This window comes from Protopterus annectens, chromosome 13.part0, assembly GCF_019279795.1.
Source record: "Protopterus annectens isolate FY-2018-M chromosome 13.part0, PAN1.0, whole genome shotgun sequence".
In the NCBI taxonomy this organism is placed as follows: Eukaryota; Metazoa; Chordata; order Ceratodontiformes; family Protopteridae; genus Protopterus; species Protopterus annectens.
Window position 1 is genome coordinate 974590180 of NC_056747.1, and position 22979 is coordinate 974613158.

Sequence of the window (22979 nt, forward strand, 5' to 3'; positions counted from 1 at the left end):
TTGGCACATTTTACCAGGCTTCAGAGGGATCTGGTCAAGGAGCTGTCAGATTCCCTCTCGGGTAACCTACCTGAGCAGCTAGCCCAGTCGGTTAGCTCTCAGTTGGCTATCCTTACGTCAATTTCTAACTCGTCCATGAGGCTCATTTCATATGCGGCAAGGGGCGGTAGAGTGGCAGGCACAGGCGTGGCTCACGGAGACAAGCCTGGCTCCGTTGTGTCAGTTCATGGAGGCCTTCAAGTCTTCCTTCCGACGCTCCCTTTGATGGGTCCTCTTTGTTTGGACCTAAGGTTAAAGACACCCTTACCCGCTGTGAGCAAGAGGGAAAAACTTTATCTGCCGTAGGTGCCCGTTATTCCACTCCCCTTCGGCCTTATCCCAAGGCTAAAGGAGGAGGGAAGATGTGGTTCCGTAAATCACGTAAGTTTTTTCCTCAACAGCAGGAAGATTCCCCTTCCAGAGGCAGAGGACGGGAAATTTTTCTGGGAGACGCCGTCCCAGAGGCGGCAGAGGGCCCCGCAATTCTGGAGACCGCGAGTCCTTTCGTGGCTCTTCAGCCTCCCACACCTCATGAGGGATTGCCCGGCTGTGCTGCTCGAGCCAGTCGGGTGCCGCTTGCCAAGCACCTAAAAGCCTGGGAGTCAATCACTCAGGACAGATGGGTGCTTCGGATCATTGCCGGAGGTTACACCATCCCATTCACATGCTCACCCCCACCGTCCAAAAAATCCCGGACCCACCACCCAGTCAAAGGGAAATTGCAGCCGCAGAAGCTTTAAAGCTGCTAGAAAAAGGAGTCATCCAACCGGTCCCCACAGACCAGATCGGATCCGAAATTACTCGAGGTTCTTTTAGTGCCAAAAGACAGGGGACCTGAGACCAATATTGGATCTCAGCAGACTAAACCAATCCGTCACGAAATCCAAATTCGAATGGTCACGTTACAATCCATTCTCCCATTGTTGGAGAAGGATGTTTGGATGTGCTCCATAGACCTCAAGGACGCCTATTATCACATACCGATACATCAGGCGTCCAGGAGGTATCTGCGCTTCAGCCTGGGAGACAGTCATTTCCAATTTTGTGCACTGCCCTTTGGTCTCACCACAGCCCCCAGGGTGTTCACCAAGTGTTTGGCAGTAGTGACTGCTCACCTGAGTAGTCTTGGATTCCAAGTGTTTCCCTATCTGGACGACTGGCTCCTGACTGCCACCACCAGGCATCTACTAATGGACAACCTCAAAGCCACCATCTCCTGGGTGCTACCCTGGGAATTACATTCAATTGGTCAAAGTCTGTCTTGCTGCCCTCTCAGCGCATAAGGTTCATAGGAGCAGAGATAGACTCAAAATTGATGCGCGTTTTCTTCCTACCGAAAGGATCCAAACTTTACAAGGCCAGGTTCAAGCCCTGATTTCAAGATCCAAAGCCCCAGCCAGGATGGTCCTACAAGTTTTAGGTTCGATGTCTGCCACGGTTCTTCTAGTTCCTCTGGCAAGATTGCACATGAGGATTCTTCAGTGGCTATTGTCAACTCAATGGTCCTTTCAGGACCTTCCCTCAATCATCCCATTATGATTACAGAAACATGCAAACGGGACCTTCGCTGGTGGCTTCAGACATCCAATCTAAATCAAGGAAGTCCTTTTGTTATTCCCTCTCCAGTGGTCACCCTGACGACAGATGCCTCCCAGACAGGGTGGGGGCATTGTCTGGGCAGGTTAGTTCAGGGCTCCTGGCTTCCAGTCGAAACTCTTCTCCACATCAATGTATTGGAGATGAGGGCTGTACTTCTGTCCCTACAGGCCTTACACAAGTTTCTCCCTCAGGGCATAATCGCCATCCACACAGACAACATGTCGGTGGTCTGGTATCTAAACAAACAAGGAGGGACCAGATCTTACCCCTTTGCAGAGAGGCCATGAGGGTGTGGGAATGGGCTGTAGCTACCAGCCGTTTCTTGGTAGCGACCCACATTCGGGAAATCAAATATATTGGCAGACAGATTAAGCAGAACAATTCTCTTTCATCACGAGTGGTCCCTAAACGAAACAGTAGCAGCTCAGGTTTTCGGAGATGGGGGACGCCGTGCTGCGACCTATTTGCAACACCACTAAACACGAAGTGCAAAAGGTTCTTCTCCTTGACTCCACATCAAGGAGAAGCAGCTATGGATGCTCTAGCACAACCTTGGCCAACAGGGCTACTTTATGCCTTTCCTCCGATTCCACTTCTCTCCAAAGTCATTCAAAAAGCTTCTCAATTGGGGTCCACAATGATACTGATTGCTCCATACTGGCCTCGTCAGGTATGGTTTCCCTACCTGAAGAAACATGCGGTGGACGATCCTTGGACTTTAGATCTAACTCCGGATCTGCTAATTCATCAGTCGGGACGACAGCATCAGTCCCTTCACTCCTTGAAGTTGACAGCTTAGCTCCTCCACTTCCGACTTTAGTCAGAAGTCACACATTAGACCCGGAAGTTATTCACATTTTATCTTCAGCCCACAAACCCACCACTAAGAAATTGTACCTCAGTAAGTGGAAGAGGTTTGCTATCTGGGCTCAACTCAGGGGCTTAGACCCTATCACTGCTCCAATCCCAGAGGTTTTGAAATTCTTAACATCCCTGTTTAATCAAGGATGTTCTGTCTCTACTATTAAAGTCCAACTAGCGGCTATCTCTAAATTCCACGAATCCATGGATCCTCCATTGATGAGCAGCAGACTATGCAAAACTTTCATTAAAGGTGCGGGCCTGTTAAGACCCCCAGTTTTTCATCCTGCGCCTCCGTGGGATCTTGATTTGGTGCTTCGTGCATTAACATCTTCCCCTTTCGAACCGGCTGCTACATGTGAGTTAAAATATCTGTCTTGGAAAACTGCCTTCTTAGTTGCAATTACTTCTGCAAGAAGAGTTTCAGAGCTTCAAGCCCTGTCTATTAAACCACCGTACTTGATTTTCCACAAGGATAGAGTATCACTTAGGCCAAATCCATCCTTTGTCCTAAAGGTCTGTTCTAATCTCTGTCTCCAACAATCTCTAGAGCTACCAGTTTTCTTCCCAAAATTCTCCAATGAAGCAGAATACACTCTCCATAAATTGGATGTTCACAGGCAATTGCGCTTCTATTTAGACAGGACTCAGCAATTTCGTAAGTCAGACCAGTTGTTTGTGTCCTTCTCAGACAATAAATTGGGTAAAACCATCACAAAAGCTACTATCTCCAAATGGATTAGAGATTGTATAACTCAGGCTTATTCTATTTCGAATAAGCAACTTACAACATCTATCAAAGCTCACTCTACCAGAGCTATGGCGACTTCTATAGCTTTTCATTCCAAGCTCGCTATATCGGAGATTTGTGCTGCGGCTACTTGGTCCAATCCGCACACTTTCATTTCCCACTATAAATTGGATGTGGCATCTAAAGGGCGAGCATCATTTGGTTCCACGGTACTCAGGAGTGTTTTCCAGTGAGCCACCCAGGATTCAGGTGCTAGGGACGCTGTCCCATCAGTCAGAATGTAGGCGAGATAGGATCACATAACATCTTTTAGTTATGTACTTACCATAACTTCAGATGTTTGGGATCCATCTCGCCTACATTCCTAATACCCACCCTCCTTCCCCTGCCTTGGAGATCAGAAGAGATTGAACGGTTTTGAGTTCTACTGTTTTATCTTGTTTCATCTGACGATGTTATATAAGCAGTGCGTGCATGTGTGCATGTATGCGGACAAACTAGATCTGGGGGACTGGTAGTGGTGCATCCTGGGATATAGTAAGCTCAGCCAATAAGAGACTTCGCTCTTTGGCATAAGCGTGCCGAGTCGGAGCCGAGGGATCGGCTCCGAACCCATCAGTCAGAATGTAGGCGAGATGGATCCCAAACATCTGAAGTTATGGTGAGTACATAACTAAAAGTTTTTGCACTTTAGAAAGCTGCACATATTTTGTTGGCTGTTAAGACCATTTTGTTGGCTTTTGATAAAGAATTATTTGTAGAGATGCTGCAGTCATACCACCACTGTATATGGCATTATTTAGTTCACATCTGGAGTACTTTTGCATTGTTGTGGAAGCCATTCAGCAGATTGATAAATAGACTGGTAGAAAATATGCAGTGCAGATTTATGAAAATAGTTAATCCCGTGGATGGGTGTATTATAAGAGAAAGCAGGGATAAGCATTTGACTCTTACCATTGTTTGGGACATTTGATAAATAAGAAGCTGAAGGATAGATGGAGGAAGAGGACAATGGTAGCAAGTAGACTGGGATGCTCAGGTTATACTTCAGAAGGTATTACTTCACATGGTGAGTAGTAGAGACCCAGAATATACTGCCTGAAACATTGGTGCAGAGCAAGTCATCAGAGGGGGATTCAAGGTTTCTTGAGCAGAACAAGAGAAAGATGAAACCAGTGGATGGCAGTTGCATCTGCATAAGGGTTAGCAGCTTCACTCTTGTGGACTCCAATAGACCACTGACCTGTTCTGTCAAGCATGCTCATACTTAGAGGGAATAAAGGATGCAGAAGGAGCTTTACCAACATACGTCTTTGATTGAAGTACTGTAGAAGAGGAATATACTTAATAGTTTGAAGAATCAGGAGACTAGGCTAATGTTATGAATACACAAACTCCACTCCACACACCTTCAGATAGAAACAACTCTGATCCAAAACAATACCAAAACAGCAAAATCTTCAGAAGTCAGGAATTGAAAAACAGGAACCAAAGTCAAATCCAAAAGCAAATTCTTTATTCTCCAGCGCCTCAGTGTAACCACCTTTCAAGAGTATACATTCTTACTGAAAGAATGGATATATATATACACTCATAGCAATTAATTAAGCAATTAATTAAACAATTATGTTCAAAAAAGTTTTAAAGCAGACACCTCCAATTTATTTAATTATTCAGTCCACAGGGTGTCATTGTATTGTATTTCAAAATAAAAATACTTTCCTTATATTGTAAGTTATATTTCAAAGCATTTTCATCATTACAAAAACATTTCACACTTTCTAAAACTGTTCCTGTTAAAAATGAAGCATCACTATTATGATAAACACTAAAATGTGTGGCAATAAATTTATTTTCCCTTTTATCTTGTCTATTTGTCTGATGAACAGTTTGCTGTGTTATGTTTAGTTTTAAAGTTTATACCTACTGTTTTTCCTAAAGAATATTTGATACAGCAAGATATCTTTAAATTTCTTAGGAAGATACATTTGAAAGTTCATTTTAGCAGGGACCAAGGATGTTCTAATTCTGCACATGGAGGCTTTTCTTCATGTGAATCTGAGGATAGTTTTTATTCATGTGATGAATGTATAAGTAATGATGATGTGCAATTTCCTATTGTTGGCAATGCAATAGATATGTCTTATGTAGCTTCTTCTAACAAATTTATTCCGCCTTTTATTAATCAGAGAGCTATTCATTATGGCTCTCTGATTAAATTTGAATGTGAGAATATATGTAGAAATATGAAATTGAATAGATGTAATAGTTTATATAACTTAACTTATAAAGAATGGAGTGCTTTAAAAGAATTATGTGACAGGAAGGATATTATTATCAAACCTTCCGATAAGGGAAACAAAATTGTTATAATGAGTGTTGTGCAATATTTTGAGATGTGTATGAATCATTTGCAGGATGAAACAACATATGAAAGAAGCAATATGATTAATTATCAAAAGGCTGTTACAAAATTTAAACACATGTTGGACAGGGGAGTCAGGCTGGGGTTTTTTTTACAGAGAAGGATGTGAGGAATATGTTGGACAATGATAGAAAGGACCTAGCTGTATTCTTTTGCTTACCAAAAATACATAAGAACTTGCATAACCCCCCAGGTCGACCCATTATTTCAGCCTGCAACTATTTCCTACATAACACTGGTTTGATTTTACATAGAATATTTTTACCATATGTAGTTAAATCTCCAGTTTACATCAAAGATAGTATGGAATTTTTAAACAAAATATCCTCTATTTCTTGGAACAACAAAATGTATTGGTTGGTTATGGATGTTAAAAGTCTATATACCTCTATTAGACATGATGATGGCCTCAATGCAGTGAGATCTTTTTTAAAAGACAACCCTTCTGTTGATTTCATAGTAGATTTGTTGGATTTCTGTTTAAAGAATAATTATTTTATTTTTAATTATGTTTTGTATCGGCAGAAACAAGGTACAGCAATGGGGGCAGCTTTTGCCCCCATGTATGCCAATTTGTTTATGAATTTTTTTGAAAGGAAATTTCTATTTGAGTTAAATTTTATGAAAAGAAATGTGTTATTTTATTTTTGTTACATAGATGACTTGATTTTTATTTGTGATGGTGGTTTTGATTCAGTTAATGAATTTTTGACAGACTTACAAGGTAACCCATTTGGGTTAGAATTTGATGGAATACAGAAGGGAAACAAAGTAATATTCTTGGATCTTGTTTTGGAGGGTACAGAACATGGTAAAATTATATCAAATATACATAGGAAGTTTATAGATGGTAATCAATACCTTCATGCATCTAGTTGCCATCCTGTACATACTTTGGAAGCTCTCCCTTATGGGGAATTGGCAAGGGTATCTAGATTATGTAACACACAAGAAAATCTACAAAGGGAATGGGATATCACATATAATATGTTTTTGAAAAGAGGGTTTAGTGTGAATATTTTAGAAAATGCCCTTATGAAGGTAAAAAAGGAGAATAATATGGTAAGGAATAAATGTAGTAAGGGTGAATATCACTATTATAAGAAATATCATCTGGCAACTAGTGATAAAACTTGTAAGGATATTTATTTTGTCTCTACATATAATGTAAAAAGTGGAGACATAAAGAATGTAGTGGGACATTTTTGGAAATTTTTAGTGAAAGACAAGGTGTTGATGCACATTTTGCCACAAAAACCTTTATTCTCCTATAAAAGGGGAAGAGATTTGAAAGATATTGTGGTACATGGTAAATTTGTAATGCCAAAATTTTGTTTACCAAGACCACTAAGTGAATTTGGTACAAGATGTTGCAGTAGATGCAGTGTTTGTAGGAATATAGTTAGAACATTTAATTATATTAACAACATTAAGTTCACAGTAAGAGATAGTTTTACTTGTAGAAGTAAGGGAGTTGTGTATGCTTTACACTGTCCCTGTGGATTATATTATGTAGGTGAAACTAAAAGAGAGTTTCGTATTAGGTTAGGTGAGCACATTAGAGACATAAGACATAAAAGGGAAAATAAATTTATTGCCACACATTTTAGTGTTTATCATAATAGTGATGCTTCATTTTTAACAGGAACAGTTTTAGAAAGTGTGAAATGTTTTTGTAATGATGAAAATGCTTTGAAATATAACTTACAATATAAGGAAAGTATTTTTATTTTGAAATACAATACAATGACACCCTGTGGACTGAATAATGAAATAAACTGGAGGTGTCTGCTTTAAAACTTTTTTGAACATAATTGTTTAATTAATTGCTTAATTAATTGCTATGGGTGTATATATATATCAATTCTTTCAGTAAGAATGTATACTCTTGAAAGGTGGTTACACCGAGGCGCTGGAGAATAAAGAATTTGCTTTTGGATTTGACTTTGGTTCCTGTTTTTCGATTCCTGACTTCTGAAGATTTTGCTGTTTTGGTATTGTTTTGGATCAGAGTTGTTTCTATCTAATGTTATGAATACATTCATCATTCCTTAGTTGTGAAAGAGAAGGTGTAATGCCACTTTGAAAGGAAAAGATGGACGGGGTGGTAATGAAAAGGTCAGCAGAGAGTATTGGACCTTGGTATTGTTCTGTATCTGTCAAAATGTTTTCCTGACAGCATAATTGAACATTGCTGTGCCATCTTGACAGCCTCAAGAGACTGGACAACTGCTGGTTACTTAACAGCAGTCATCATGGTTTGGATATGTTAAGAGTCACTGAACTTGTCAGCTATTTATTTTTTCAGCTTGCTATTCTCAGCCTTAAAGTAGGTGCAGGTGTTTAAGGGGACAGCAGGCCCCCCTTAAACACAAATAAGCCTCTGTCTTTCTACCCTCTGTATAATTTACTCTACATACCTGTTCGGCAGACATTGTGTGCGTCTGTCCACCAGTGTGTTCAGCTATCTGCTCTATGTTTACCTGAAGAGCTATATAATCTAATCTAACCTTCGTGTAATATAACAATGGACTACATGTGTAGGTGAAAAAATGCCAGCATGGTTACTGAGCAGTATGCCCACATAACCATGCCACTTGTTGTTCTAGACCTGCACTTGAGCAAGACCATTGATCTTCATAATCACTTTATAGTAGTTGAATATCTTCATAATCACCTTATTGCAGTCTTTGGGTATAGGAATAAGATTCTGGAGCTAGGTAGACTATCTCCTTCAAGTACTGAGTCTAAGCAGAAGTATTGAGTGAATGACTTGCAAATCTTTCTGTGCAGTTTAAGATTTTCGCCCTTAGGGCAGGTTTTAGTCTCATAGCTCAATATCATTATTAAAGGTCCAGTATGTCAGCGGCACAAAGTGTATTGTTTGTGGGTGCAAACTGCCCCCAATGTAGTCTTCTTTTGGACTGAAGTGGTGCCAGAGGATTGGCGAGTGACTGGGTAGTCCCCTTAACGTAAAGGAACTGGATAGTTACAGACCTTTGATCTGATGTTCTTACAAGGAAACCCTATGGCAACTGTTATGCAGGTAGTGTGGTAGAGTTCCTGATGCAGGCTGTGTAGCAGGTGGGCAGCAGCATGGATTTACTCCTTCATAGGTGAAGGGCAGGCATGTGATTTACTTTTGGTGACTGTTACCTTCAGAACTGAGCAGCTCAGAAAAGTGGTTTCATCAAAGAATTTCTATTTATATGATTTGATATTAGCTTCTCAAGGGCATCTTAGCCTTCCGTATCTTCCATGTAAATTTCTGAAATGGCTAATTAACAAAACAATAATTTAGGTATTGTGACTTGAAAAGCAAATTTATTTGCCACCGAATTCTGTTTCAACTGCCAATGAACCCCTTTTTTAAATAACATGTTCACTGTTCTTTCTGACCTGTTTTAAGTCATTTGGTAGATATTATCTTCAGGGGACATTACATAGGAGATGATTGACAAATCTTAACAGATTAGTGCACAATTATCTTGCAGCAAGCCCTGCTGATCCTGTCTCCATCCTTTGTTTCCTTTTTTTTTTTTTTTTTTTTTTTTTTCTTTTAAGACAAATTCTTCTGCTTTTGTTACGAAGTGCATTTTTGCATGTCCATTATTGTCATGGGTGATGGGTGACTTTTTTGGTGAATATTTTAAATGATAAACAAGGAGGGCAGGCAGATTGCTTGTATGTGGCAGGTACTTCTGCAAGGACTACTGTTTTTTTTGCTTCTTCTAGGGTGTGTTGAAGCATCTGTTTCCTCTTGTTATCTCATATAGGTCTCGTATCCCATATCTGTTTTAACAGATGATCCAGTGTTGTCTATTTTCATCCAGTTCAACTGTGAGTTGCAGGATCCAATGGGATTCAACCTCTGCACCAACTAGGAAGATCTTGCTTCAAGTCTCTAGCTTCTCACCTACCCATGACTCCATGTGCTCCACCTAATCACCTCAGATCTCATTTTCCACAAAAGATTTTGGTTGCATCTTCGAGGGCTCGTCGAACTTTGTATTACTTCAGAAGACTTTTTATTATTTTTTTGCTCCTCCCCTATACAAAAATGTTTTTTCCATAGGCCATAAGATAGTTAGCAGATGTAGTAGTTAAATTAATGTGTTACCAGTTTTTGATGGTATAGAGTTGCGGTTCTGTTGTTTTTGTAGTGTGCAGTGCTGTTTCTTTATATCCATAGTGTCTGAAGTGTTTATCCTTGTTTAGGATTTTCACCCTTGGGGCAGGTTGTTTATCAGACTTGTAGCTCAATATTACTATTTAAGGTCCAACATGTTAGACACATGGTTTTAAAAAAAATGTATCGAGCATGGGTGGAAACTGCCCAAATAGGATCCTTATCAAAAGTGTGTTTACTTCTTGAAGGCAGAACTGTTGGAAACCCCATATCAAACGTGTGCTTCCTTCAGTGCTAGAGCACTACAGCAAAGGAAGGAAAGGCTGATAGTCAAGGGGATTCTTCCTGCTGAGCTGACTCCCTCTACTTCAACTTCGCCAGCTAGCAAGGAGAAGAAAACAAAAAGATTCAGAAAAGTTTAAGTTGAAAGAAATAAATCTAAAGGAAAAGGAGAAATAGACAAGCCAGGAAAAATGAGGAAAAGAATACTGCATCTGGATCCAGATCCTGCTCCAGGCCCGATCTTAAGAGTCCTCTGTGCTTGGGTCCATCAGCTACTCTGATCCATTGACTTGTCCCAGTTCTCACCGGAGCCAGTAAGCCCCAGACTACATTCACCCATTTTACAGGATAAGAGTCGAGGCTTATCATTTCTTAAGGGTTTTTACTGATGCCATCGGAGAGGATTCCTTCAGAGCCAATAACATCATTAGCTTTCAAGGCTTTTCAGAGAATCTTTTTAACTCTAAGGGATAAGATACCGTCATCAAACTTTATCTGGGAGGGGAAGACTGCAAGATTCAAGTGGGATAAGCTGATTCTTCCAGTAGAACAGGGCAGATTGTGATTACCCGATTTGAAGGGGTATTTCATTGTTCTCTATAATGGGTCTGATAAGGAAGGAGTACAGGGTTGTTATGACCTCCTTGTTCCTGGATGAAATACCCTTACTTATGAGGTGGGCCATATAGAAAACCTTCCATACAAATGTCAGGTTGCTGTCAACATGGCTGCCCAAGTCCCTCACATCTTATTGCATGCTTAGTACATTATTAATGTGATAATTAGTGGGGATGCCATTTTCCCCAAAGGAGATAATGATGCGTTTCTTGGCATTCAGCTTGAGGCCATATTTTGGACAACAAGACATTGGACAATATAATAGTAGGTAATGCACAGACTAAGAATTCCCATTATGATTTGCTTAGAATATTGCGCTTATTGCAACGGGAATGGAAAGATGCTAAAAAATTATTTGGACTGCAGGTTAGAGATTGCCTTCCCTATCAAGGATTGATATCAGAGTATAGGCAAAGAGAAAGAAATAGGGAGGTCATAAACGAAAGACCAGCACACTGGTAGGGTTTTTAGTAGAATCTAGAACAGATGCTGACATTAAAAAAGGAATAATTTGTAGAGCATGTAAAATATTGCATGATAACTATAGGAATCAATCTGAAGAGTTTATAAAGGATTGGGAAGAGAGATTGGACAAGCAATTCACAAAGAAACAATGGGAGGATATATATATGTCTCCCTAATATGCAGAAGATTTAGGATTTTTCTTGGAAATGTTTACATAAATATTTTTATACCCCAAGTAGACTCCAGAGAATTTTTTCTCTGGTTGACCGCAAATGTTGGCAGTGTGAGGGGTGGAAAGAGGTAATTGGGAACATATTTCTGTGAGTGCAGTGAGTTGGCAGAGTTTAAGGATTCCTGGAGGGATGCACTGGTGAAGATGCTGGGTGGGCAGAATGGTGTGACAAGGGAGATGATTTTTCTGAGCTATGGTACAGGGGGGTAATGAGTTTTAAAAGAAGGCAGGACTTAAATGAGCTATGTAATGTTTGACTGAAAATGATTTGGGTAGATTATAAGTGATGTATAATGTTTGCAACTGGGAGTGTGTCCGTATGGTGTGTGATGTAAAGTGCTTGCAACTAGGATTGTGTCTGTGTAGATTGTTTTCATGTATATAAATGTATGACTGCTTGTGTTGTAAGTGATGGTTTAATAAAGATGCTTCTTGTTTTAAGAAAAAAGGCAGGAATTGAGTAATGCATGTAATGTTGCTTAGGTAATACAGTAAAACACTAATAGCAGTATATGTGAAGTATAATGTTTGTAAACATGTACTTAATACAGTTTGGTTTTATATACATGTAAATTTGTCTCTGTCACAAGTGATAAATTCAGTAAAGGTGTTTAAAAAAAAAAAGATACCTTCTTCAAGACCTGCAACACCTGAATTCCACAGCGAACCTGTCTCTATCCATACTCATTCTGTTAGATGGGCAGTCAGAGCCAAGACCTCAGGAGGCTTATCTGATAAACTCCCAGTTGAACTCTGAACCCTCTGACATTCCCACAGAGCAAGTTCACCGAAAGCAGACATGCAAGTGTTAGCACATAGACTCCTTTCCAGAGTGTCACTGATGACACACTTTGATGAAGGAGAAGGCTCCCCGCCTGAAGACGTTACCTTTGGTGAAATCTTGGAATTGATAAAACAGAAGGGGGCATGGCCCACCATACGTCCTTCTCCAGAAGAATGTGTGTTCCTGAAGGACTTTGATTGTGACCCATCAACATTCTGGGTGGTACCTCCCATTGACCGTTTAGTCGATTTCACGGCACAACAGGCATGGAAGGATCCTGACATGGTGGAAACCATCCTCAAGAAGTCCAATAAAATTATGTCAGCACCTTCAGACAGCAAGCATTGACACAAGGGACCACCAGTTAACGTAGTGGTGGTTGCTGCAGCAAGCAAGATAGATCCTTCGGAACATTTTCCTAACATGGCGTCAAGGACCTTAGATTGATTTGGGAAATGGATGTATGCTTTGGTGTCTTTTACATTACAAGCTCGGAACTGTTTAGCACATTACTGTATTTCAGAGAAATTTGACCAAAGAGCTCTCCAAATCTCTTTCTGGTCTTGCCAACGGAGATCCAGAAAACAGTGGAATCTTGGTTATCAACCTTTCAGTCCTCATCTAGTGAGGCCATTTGACTAATTTCTGATGCAGCTGATGGCACAGCCAGGGCAGCAGGCACCGACATTACAGTATGCTGGCACGCTTGGATGTACCTTTGTGACTTCACGGAAAGCTTCAAGACGTCCTTTATTAATGCCCCTTATGTTGGATCCACTTTGTTTGGTCCTAAGGTCAAGGAAGCTTACTAGAAGCCAGCAAGAATGTAAGACCCTCTCTGCTGTCAGAATTTCTCCACTCCTCAGAGATCCTTTTCTAGGAATCAAGAGGTCTGGTAAGATGTGGTTCAAGAAGTCACAGGGATGTTTCCAAGAGACTTCTAATGACGAGCCTTCCTGTGGCAGAGGAGGAGAACGTCAGAATAGACATCACCCCAGGAACATAAACAGACTGCAAAGTCAGGGTTTCAAATGGGTCCTTTTCTAAGGAACCCTTCTGTTGCCCCCTGAGAGGTTGTCTGACTGCTGCGTTGTGGAAGCAGTCAGGGGGGCAGTTGTCTCTGCATCCTCTAGCCTGGCAAAGTGTAACAGATTCCTGGGTGCTAGGCATTATTTCCATAGGCTATATAATTCCATTTTCCTATCCTCCAAAACAGAAAAGATGAGTTCCCAATGTTCCACCCAATCAGCAGGAACTAGCAGTAACAGAAATTTAAAAGCTACTAGAAAAGAGCCATCCAACCAGTCCTCTCCGGGATATGGAGCCTATTCAAGGTCCTTTTAAGTTCCCAAGAAAACGGGGGACCTCACACCCCTTTTGGACCCAACTCATTTGCATCAATTTGTGAAGCAGGCAAAATTCCAGATGGTCACAATTCAGTCCATTTCGCCCCTTCTGTGGAAGGAAGTCTGGATATGCTTGATAGAGTTCAGGGACGCATACTGTAACATAAAGATAGTGAGGCGTTCATGGAGCTTCCTTCATTTCAGGCTGTGAGCCAGTCATTACCAGTTCAGGTTCCTGCCCTTTGGTCTCACCACAGCCCTCACGGTGTTCACCATAGTGATGACAGTAGTAGCAACATGGCTCCGTCTGCTAGGGATCCAGATATTCCCATATTTGGACAAATGGCTCCTAACAGTTGTCTTGAACTTAACATTGTTTCAACACCGAGACTGCTTGCTCCAGTTGCTTCAGGAATTTGGCATTACCATCAACACAGGAAAAAAATCAACTCGCTCCAACTCAAACTGTAGAATTTATCAGATGCCACCTGGATACATATTCTCAAATCAGCCTTTCTCCTCACAGATTGCTTTCTGTTCAGCTAACAGCTTTGACTCTCATGAGATGTCATTCTCCCCTAGCCAGACTAATACTTCACATGCTAGCATTAGTGGCTTTGACCATTCTTTTGGGTCCCTTGGTGAGATATCTATCACATGAGAGTACTTCATTGGTCCTTAGCGGTGCAGTAGTCACAAGCTTACAATCCACTTCATTCAAAGATGTGAATCATTCTAACTTGCAGAAATGTATCTTGGTGGATAACATCCCCATCACTGACTCAAGGGCTTCCTTTCATGAGGGAACCCCTGTGGCAGTAGTGACAACATATACTACCCTCCTAGAGCGAGGAGAAGTTTAAGGGAACCACTATCCAAGGCTCCTGGTTGCAGACAGAGGCAAAACTCCACTTCAGTATTCTGGAGAGGAGAGCTACCCTCCTAGTGTTGCGGGATGTTTTCCACAGAGATGTGATAGCTATTCAGATAGATATGCCGTTAGTCTTGTATCTAAACAAGTAGGGAGGAACACGCTTTTACCCATTATGTAGAGAAACCATGAGTGTGTCTAAGTGGGTTATGTCTTCACATTACTTTCATGTAGCACTGCACATCCAGGGAATTCCAATGTTGTAGTGGCCAAATTGAGCAGGTGTATCCTGATGCCTCACAAGTGTTCCTAAACTCAGTGGCTGCAGAGATTTTCAGTCACTCGGGGCTTCCTATCTCAACAACAAATGCAGCAGTTATTTTGCCCTAATCTTGCTACAGGACAGTCACCGAGGGACACTGTGGTCCATCAGTGGCCCCAGGGTCTCCTCTTTGCCTTCCCTCCCCTTCCGTTAATGAACAAATTCATACAGAAAGCAAGGATGTACAAGACCAAGGTAATTATCATAGTCCCCTTTTGGCCTCTGCAAACATAAGTTTCCCTTCTGGTGGTGTCTACTACTTCATCCACCCTGGATGGACTACTTTTCAGATCTCCTTTCTCACCCCTCCAAGTTGCCACCTTTGGATCAGAAATCCAAGAAGCTGACCGCATGGTTCCTCCAATTTTAGCATTAGCCAGAGATGCTAGGCTTTCTTTTTCCGTAGTAATCATTCTCACAGCTTCCCAGAAAAACTCTACGACCAAGGTTTATCATAACAAATTGAAAAGATTTTCTATTTGGGCAATTTCTAAAGGTCTAGACTCATTCTTGGCTCCAGTTCCTGCTATTCTACAGTTTCTTTCAGAGTTATTTCAGGCTGTTTCCAGCTATTCCACAATCAGGGTACAGTTAGCAGCCATTTCCAGTTTCCGTGTAGGTTTGGATAATCCCTTCCATAGCTTTTTTAAGAATATCAAAACCCTTCTTAAAGGGAAGTTTTCTTTCATGTCCTCTATCAGTGAGACAGTGCCTCCCTGGGACATTACCATTATATTACAGGTATTAACTGTATCACCCTTTGAACCTGCAGCATCAGTAGACATCAGATTTCTCACGTGAAAAACTGCCTTTCTAGTAGCAGTAACTTCAGCCAGAAGGATTTTTGATTTACAAGCACTTTCTTCTAAACCTCTCTATTTGGTCTTTCAAGGATAGACTTTTGGTAAGAACCACTGCTTCTTTTCAACCAAAGGTGATATTTGAATCTACCTTGAACCAATCTATTCATTTTTGAGTTTCCTTTCCAAAATTTTGTAATAAAGGTGAATACATTACAAATGCTGAATGTGCATAGTCAATTGCAATTCTACCTTCACAAAACAAGACCATTCAAGAAATCAGACCATATATTTGTCACTTTTTCAAAACAGGAAATGGGAAAGGCAGCTTCCAAAATTATATTCTCCAGGTGGTTTTCAGACAGTATATCCTTTGTGTATACAGAAAAGGCTTGCTTTTGCAGTCTAAACCAAACGCACATTCAACCAGAAGAGCGGTGGTTGCTTCTACAGCATTTGCAGACTTCCTTTTGATATCGATACAGCAGCTACTTGGTTTACATTTCAGACCTTTATTTCCCATTAAAAATTGGATGAATAGTCCAGATCTTGTTTATCCTTTGGCTCCACCATTCTCAGGAATATTCTTCCTTGAGTCCACCCAGACCTTGGTGCTTGGGAATCTTTCTCACAGTTGAACCAGATGAAAATAGACAACATTGGATACAAAAGTTATGTACTTATGATAATGACAGATCTGTGTTGTCTGCTTTTTGTCTGGCTCAACATCCCACCCATCAACCCCCTTCAAATTGTCATTTGTATTCCTGAGGATTGGGTTTGGATGAGCTAGGCACCTCTTACATTTGCTTAAAATGTATCTGCTACTGGATTATTTGCTAACTAGCACTAGTTAATTTTATTGCTTATGATAGTAGTTAGGATTTTTAAGCAGGGCAGACTGGATTTGAGTTGATTAGGTGGAGCAGAAAGAGTTATGGGTAGGGGAGGAGCCAGAACCCTGAAGCAAGATCTTCCTAGTCAGTGCTGAGATTGGATCCAGTTGGATCTGACAACCCACAGTTGAACCAGATGAAAAACAGACAACATGAATCTGTCATTATGGTAAGTATATAACTTTAATTTTTCCGTTAATGACCAGAATATGTATTCCTTTGCAGGTCCAGTTTGGTCATGCTGGTGCATGTGCTAATCAGGCTTCAGAGACTGCTGTAGCAAAAAACCAAGCACTTCAGGAGGCTGGAGTCTTTGTACCAAGGAGTTTTGACGAACTAGGGGATGTCATTAAGTAAGGAATGGAAATTTTATATTATTATTTATGCATTCATTCAGTTAGTGGTGGTATAATTCTTGTGTGGATTTGTGTGCATGTTTTTTCTTGTATACTGGTACGTCAGGACTTTTTACATGACATTGCAGCATCTTGGAGGGAGATATCTCTGTTTCATTGTCACATTTTCCTCTGAGTCTTAAACTTGTGTCCGGATTTGGTTGTGTTGCCATCTGTAGTAGGTGACTGATGTATAATGGGTGGAAGAATGGATGTGATGCTCTAGCTATGTAGCTGGAGGTTAAACATTATATATACTGTAACAGGAAAGCAGTTAAGCAATGGAGTCAGAGTAATGGTGGGTAACGGGATCAGACTAAACAGAATACCACTGATTGTTAACTAATAAACAGACTGAAAGGTGAGCTCTTCTGCTGTCTCTTGCTGTCCTAAGTGCTTTGATAGCAAGGTAGAGAGCATTTGTTCATGTTCTTAAGCCCACTTGTATCTTATTCAGAATTGTGCACTAGCCAGAGCCTGTCCTGCCTTTCAGCAGGTGTAAGACAGAGAAGCTGTCTTGTAGACAATGCCAGTCCATCACAAGGCATGCATGCAAACTCAGTCGCACACTATTACATACACTTGTATGTGTTTTTCTGCATGTAGAGAAAATTGGGAACCTACAGATAGTTTCCAGACTTCAGTGAAACAGCGAACCCTGTAAAACAAGCATCTGACTGGTTTCTTTTGCACTAGCATCTGTAGAACTGAATGGTCAGAGGAAATATTAGTTCCTCTAACCCCTACACACACACCCCTTTTGAGTATGATTATTCTGCAACATACTTCAGTGTTGAAGCATTAAAATTAGATTTTGTCTATATCCTTGTTTGCCTTGTGCATCTCAAGCTGCCAAATGCTGCATTTTGTGTAACCTAAAAAAGTTTGCTTAGAGAACAGCCTGATGAGATTATCATAATTGTATGGTGTTAACTAGCAAGCCTGGTAGCAGAGCTGATATTTGCTTTTTACTGGGGCTGTTTGCCAAACAGCAAGGGAAGTGTTACAGGTAGGCATCAATCTTCCATTTTGGAGAGTATGAGCAAGTATTGTTTTTTAATCATACACCAGTCTGTAGTTGTCTTGTGTCTTTCCTGTATTTCATTTTCTGTTAAACAGCAGAGTATCTCTACTTCAGATCCAAGACTCATTGTTATGTTGTTAGTGCTATGTTTAAAATTAGCTGTTTTCCACATCTTTTGATGGTCCTTTCATTTGTTAGGTCAGTATATGATGACCTTGTCACTCAGGGTGTGATTGTACCTGCTCAGGAAGTTCCTCCTCCTACAGTTCCTATGGATTATTCTTGGGCCCGGGTAAGTTGTGCTACATTTTGCATAGTGCTGGGTTGCTATAATGTTGGGGATCATTTACTTCTCTGGCTGCACAAATCGAAATTGTAATAAATTTATGAATAATTTATTGCTAAACTTTAAAACTGAGTGATGGAGGAATGAAACAGCAGCAGCAGAATGTATTGTTTATGTATCCTGTCCATGGTAGATGTAAGGGAAGAGCCTCCCCCAAAATAATTATGTTGGTTTCAGAAATAATTTGGTTTCACAGTCAGATTAACTTGCCGTCAGTTTTTTTTAATGTCTGGCCATGTAGATGGTGTGCCCTAATGTATAATGTGTTGCTGTGCGTCACTTTTTTCATTATTTTTGACAGGCTAGTTTGGTTATAGCAGTATACTGTAGCCCTGTGCTGTGTCTTTTCATTTGAATAGTTTACTTTTTGAAGCACGTTGGGGTGTTTTGCTTTTATGCAGGAGCTGGGACTAATCCGCAAGCCAGCATCTTTCATGACCAGCATTTGTGATGAGAGAGGGCAGGAACTCATCTATGCAGGAATCTCCATTACAGAAGTCTTTAAGGAGGACATGGGGATTGGAGGTGTTCTGGGACTGCTTTGGTTTCAAAGAAGGTAACAAGCTACTGTTAAAACTCTTGCCACTTTAAAGTTTACTGACATAGAAGTATTTAGTACTTCAGTAATGAAGAATATAAAAGTGTTTCAAACACATTTATTACTAAGATTTCTTGTTTTGTAATCTTAGAATATCGTAAAACAGATACGCTCAGAAACATACTTGTTTGTGACTGTGCTGAACTGACTGCATATTATTTTCTGTCTACTTTTATTTTCAGATTACCAAAGTACGCTTCTCATTTCATCGAGATGTGCTTGATGGTTACAGCAGACCATGGTCCAGCTGTTTCTGGGGCTCATAATACCATTGTTTGTGCCAGAGCAGGAAAGGATCTTGTCTCTAGTCTCACTTCTGGTCTTCTTACAATAGTAGGTATTTTGTCTTGATTGTATGTGTTATGAGTACTGATAATTTAAAGACTTCATTGTTTTTTTCAGTAACCGCAACAGACTGTGATGGGAGAGGGATGGAGTTTGTATGTTGCTTAAGGTTTCTTCTGCATAATAGTGATTAGTTCACTTTGAGAAAGTTTGGAACATGGATTGTAGCCAACAAGATGTTAATGAACACTTGCTCGATGTCTCATGCAAGTCACTGTATGGGAAATTTCCCTTTCTAAGGTGCAGCAACCTCAGAGTTGATTATACAAGTAACTGGGTTGCAGGAGGAAACTTTCCTTTATATGAGGAAAATACAGGGAACTTTGTTCCCCACAGAAAGCATTGATTTAAACTCCATATTTGAAGAGTTTATTTTGTTTGGACATAGACCAAAAGGTCCCCAGACAGATGTGTTTTGGAATATGTGCCATTACCCTTTGCCATCCTCATGCAATGCATAGGGTGACTCCTTTGATGGCAGTAAAACAGCATATGTCTTGTGTAAGTTATAAGCTACTATTCACACATGTAAGACTGAAAGGAGAAACTGTGATGGGAATTTTAGTTGTACTGATTAGAGATTATTTATATTTTCATGTGTACATATCCAGTCTTTATATGTCACCCCAGTGATCGTCCTATATTTTGAATCATGTTTTCACAGCTCCCCCAAGTGTTAATGGTTTAAAAAAAAACAGAACTTGAATGATGTGGTCATCATCCATAGGCAGTATGATGTATAAATAACCCTATGTCATGCATAACCTCACAGTCTCATAGAAACACATTGCTGATTGTGTGAGCGCATTAATTCAACTTGTGTATCTAGTTACATAACCTAGTTATGTTGATGGGGAAGGTCAGCTTTCCAAATATGAAAGGGTGTATAGTTGCTTATGTTGTGAAGACATCTCTAAAGTGCATCAAAAACTTAGCTTACTTTGCTTAAGCATTTGGCAGTTTATCCAACAGTCACACACTTGGGAGTGATGATGCTGACTGGCTAAAATACTTCTATGTGACAGGCCGTCATTGCAGAATCTGTCTTATTTCTGTCACCCTGCTGTTAGTCTTACCCTTCCCATGATTCTGTGAACACTTAGCAAAAGTTCCTTAATTACAAACTGTAGCAGGCAATTTTATTTCTTCATTCTATGCTAGTAGCAAAACCTGTAATTTTAATCTGTTAATGATTTATTTTAGAGTTGCCAATTTTGAAACAAGACTATTCAAACTTCTCATGGTTCTTTGGAAAGATGCAGGTTACACTATTTAAATCCATGCTGATTCAGTTCCTGAACTCTTAAATTGCTTGCAAGGTGACTATCTGGATAGGGACATGATTCTGTGGCAGAACTGGTAGAGCAAACCTAAATACTAATAGAAGAATTAAGTGTGTAACTGCAGCATACTGTTGACCAGATAATTTAAGCCTACGACAGTAAGTAAGCTAAGCCACACTTAAACTTGGCGCTACAATTTGGATCTGTATAGTGCTATGTTCTCTCGTCCAAGCAGAAAGGTTCACATTGACTGTACAAAGGTGATATCACAGCAGAGCACACTTTTTTTATTTCATTTTTACATAAGTATTGTATAAAACTGATTAGTCTGTAGTGGCGCAGTACCTCCAGCTGACAGACAGCAACCCCAGAACTGTAAACATGCTTTGTAGTAACTGTGCACAACATGGTGAAGAAACTGGAATATGCATTTTAATTTACACTTAAGTATTCAGGAAAAAAAGACACTGCCTGAATGGACATCCTGAATGTACTTAAAAGACTGGTATGGAAAGTCTGCACTAAAGCCAGTTGGTCACTGATAGACAGAGGTAGTACAACAGATAAGGCATATGAAATCCCAGAAAACTATAAGACGAGCAAAAATGAGTCTGTCCTCCCAAACAAGAAGAACATATTTAACTTAAATTATTTTGCTGAGCAGCCCAAAAAAGTGAACAGTTTATAGTGGTATATATACCAACAGGGAATTATAATTGTACAGTTCATAAACCAGAAATATTTTTGACATTTTAATGTGTAAAGTACAAAGCTGATTATGTGGTATCAAGTATAATGTCTATCAAGTATAAGACCACCAGTTAATTAGCTTTAGACTTGAGAAACTGAACTGTAATCACTTAATACCAAACAAAACTACAAAAGGTTAATATTACTTTAAAACTATTTACCACAAAGCTACTACTTTACTGATACTGGGTCCTGCACTGGCGGGGTAGCCCCTGAGCCCCTAATTAACAGAAATTAAGAAATTGACCAAAAATTGCTCTGCCCACAGTCGCTAGTATTATTAAAACCTAGAGACTACCATCCCCAACTTACCCACTCCCTGCACCCAAAACTAGCCTTTTTTCCAAAAGAAATAACTCTTGTAGAAAAATTTACCTTTAAAAAGTATACCCTAACTTTAATTCAACTTTAAAATTAAGCCATTTACCTGTAGCTCTGGTGTCTGGTGTCTTGTGATTCGTTTAGCCCCGCTCCACTTGACCTCGCTTCGTTCGGGCTCGCTCCATGCCCCACCCTGCCACCAAATCCCACCTGCCCCCAGTGGTCCTAAATTTAGCTAGTCTAAACCACACCCCAGCCCCACAAAAAACAATCTGTGACAATCTGTAATCAAAGCAGCACTACTCAATAAGCAATAACTTTCCCCTCCCCCTGTCGTCATTCCCTAGGCTTGAGTGCCAAGTTAGATAGCTATGTCACCTCCCACTTTGCTATTACCAACCTTGCTAACAACAGTGCTGCTCATCCCCTACCTTCTCTCAGCCTATGAAACCAAGAGTAAACTAGGCTACCAATACCCAAAATTTCAAACTTCCACTCTAACAAGCAGAAATAAAAATGCTCACCTCTCACTACCCTATATATCCAACTCCTCAACTTCACAGAAATACATCCCTTACTAGACCCTGCTACATTTCACCCAAACCTACACACTATCAAAAAATTCTCCATAAAATATGGAAACTGCTACTCGGGTTAAGAAACAACCTAACAATGGATGGCAACATCCACCCAAACCCTGGCCCACCCAAACTTCTCAACCCAAGCCTCCCCACCAACACCCTTACCAACTTTGCTCCATAAAACAGGCCACCAAACTCCTTGTTGGCCTGCCATCTAAACATCAGGAGCATAAACAATAAAATTCATCATGTCCACGCCCTCTTAGATCTTAATACACCAGATATACTATGCCTCACAGAAACGTGGCTAAAACCTTTCACTAAGGACAATGAGGTATTGCCACCAGGGTACAATATGCATAGACTAGACCGTACCTCAAGAAAGGGTGGCAGGGTAGCTATACTTTACAAATCTGACTTATCTGTCACTTTGGATATGCAACAACCCCCCCCCCCCCAAATCAACAATGCTGAAATTCTCATCGCCAAACTAAAAATTAACAGCAACAAAACATAAACATAGTCTGGGGCTATATTCCCCCAGGTAAGAAAACAGAAGCCCTTGAACACCTCTTAAACTGGCTATCTCTTACCCATCCACAAGAAACCATCATAGTAGGGGATTTCGACATTGATTGGAACACCTGTTCCACTGAAACCCCCACAACCCATGTAAACCTACATGAGTTTACCCAGACCATATCCCCTCCCACTAGGATAGGTAAACGCAACCAGAAAGGTAGTACCCTTGACTGGATACTCATTAACAACCTCCCACAGTACTATACATCCGATACTTTACCTGATGACCACAGTGACCATTGCCTCACCTATATAATAAAGTTTAAGGTAAACTACTCCCAAAACCCCACTTACAGGACTATTAGAAGCCATAGGAACTTCAACCTTAATG

At 40.4% G+C, this 22979-nt stretch overlaps 1 protein-coding gene across 1 annotated transcript in view; it reads left to right on the forward strand.

The window, feature by feature from the left end:
* The window catches only part of ACLY (ATP citrate lyase), a gene marked incomplete at its 5' end in the record, with an annotated part of 1378630 nt that overhangs the window by 989800 nt on the left and 365851 nt on the right, over positions 1 to 22979 (forward strand). The window contains 4 exon segments of the mRNA XM_044054761.1: positions 16649 to 16776; positions 18041 to 18134; positions 18590 to 18744; positions 18969 to 19119. Coding sequence (XP_043910696.1) covers positions 16649 to 16776; positions 18041 to 18134; positions 18590 to 18744; positions 18969 to 19119 — 528 coding nt within the window.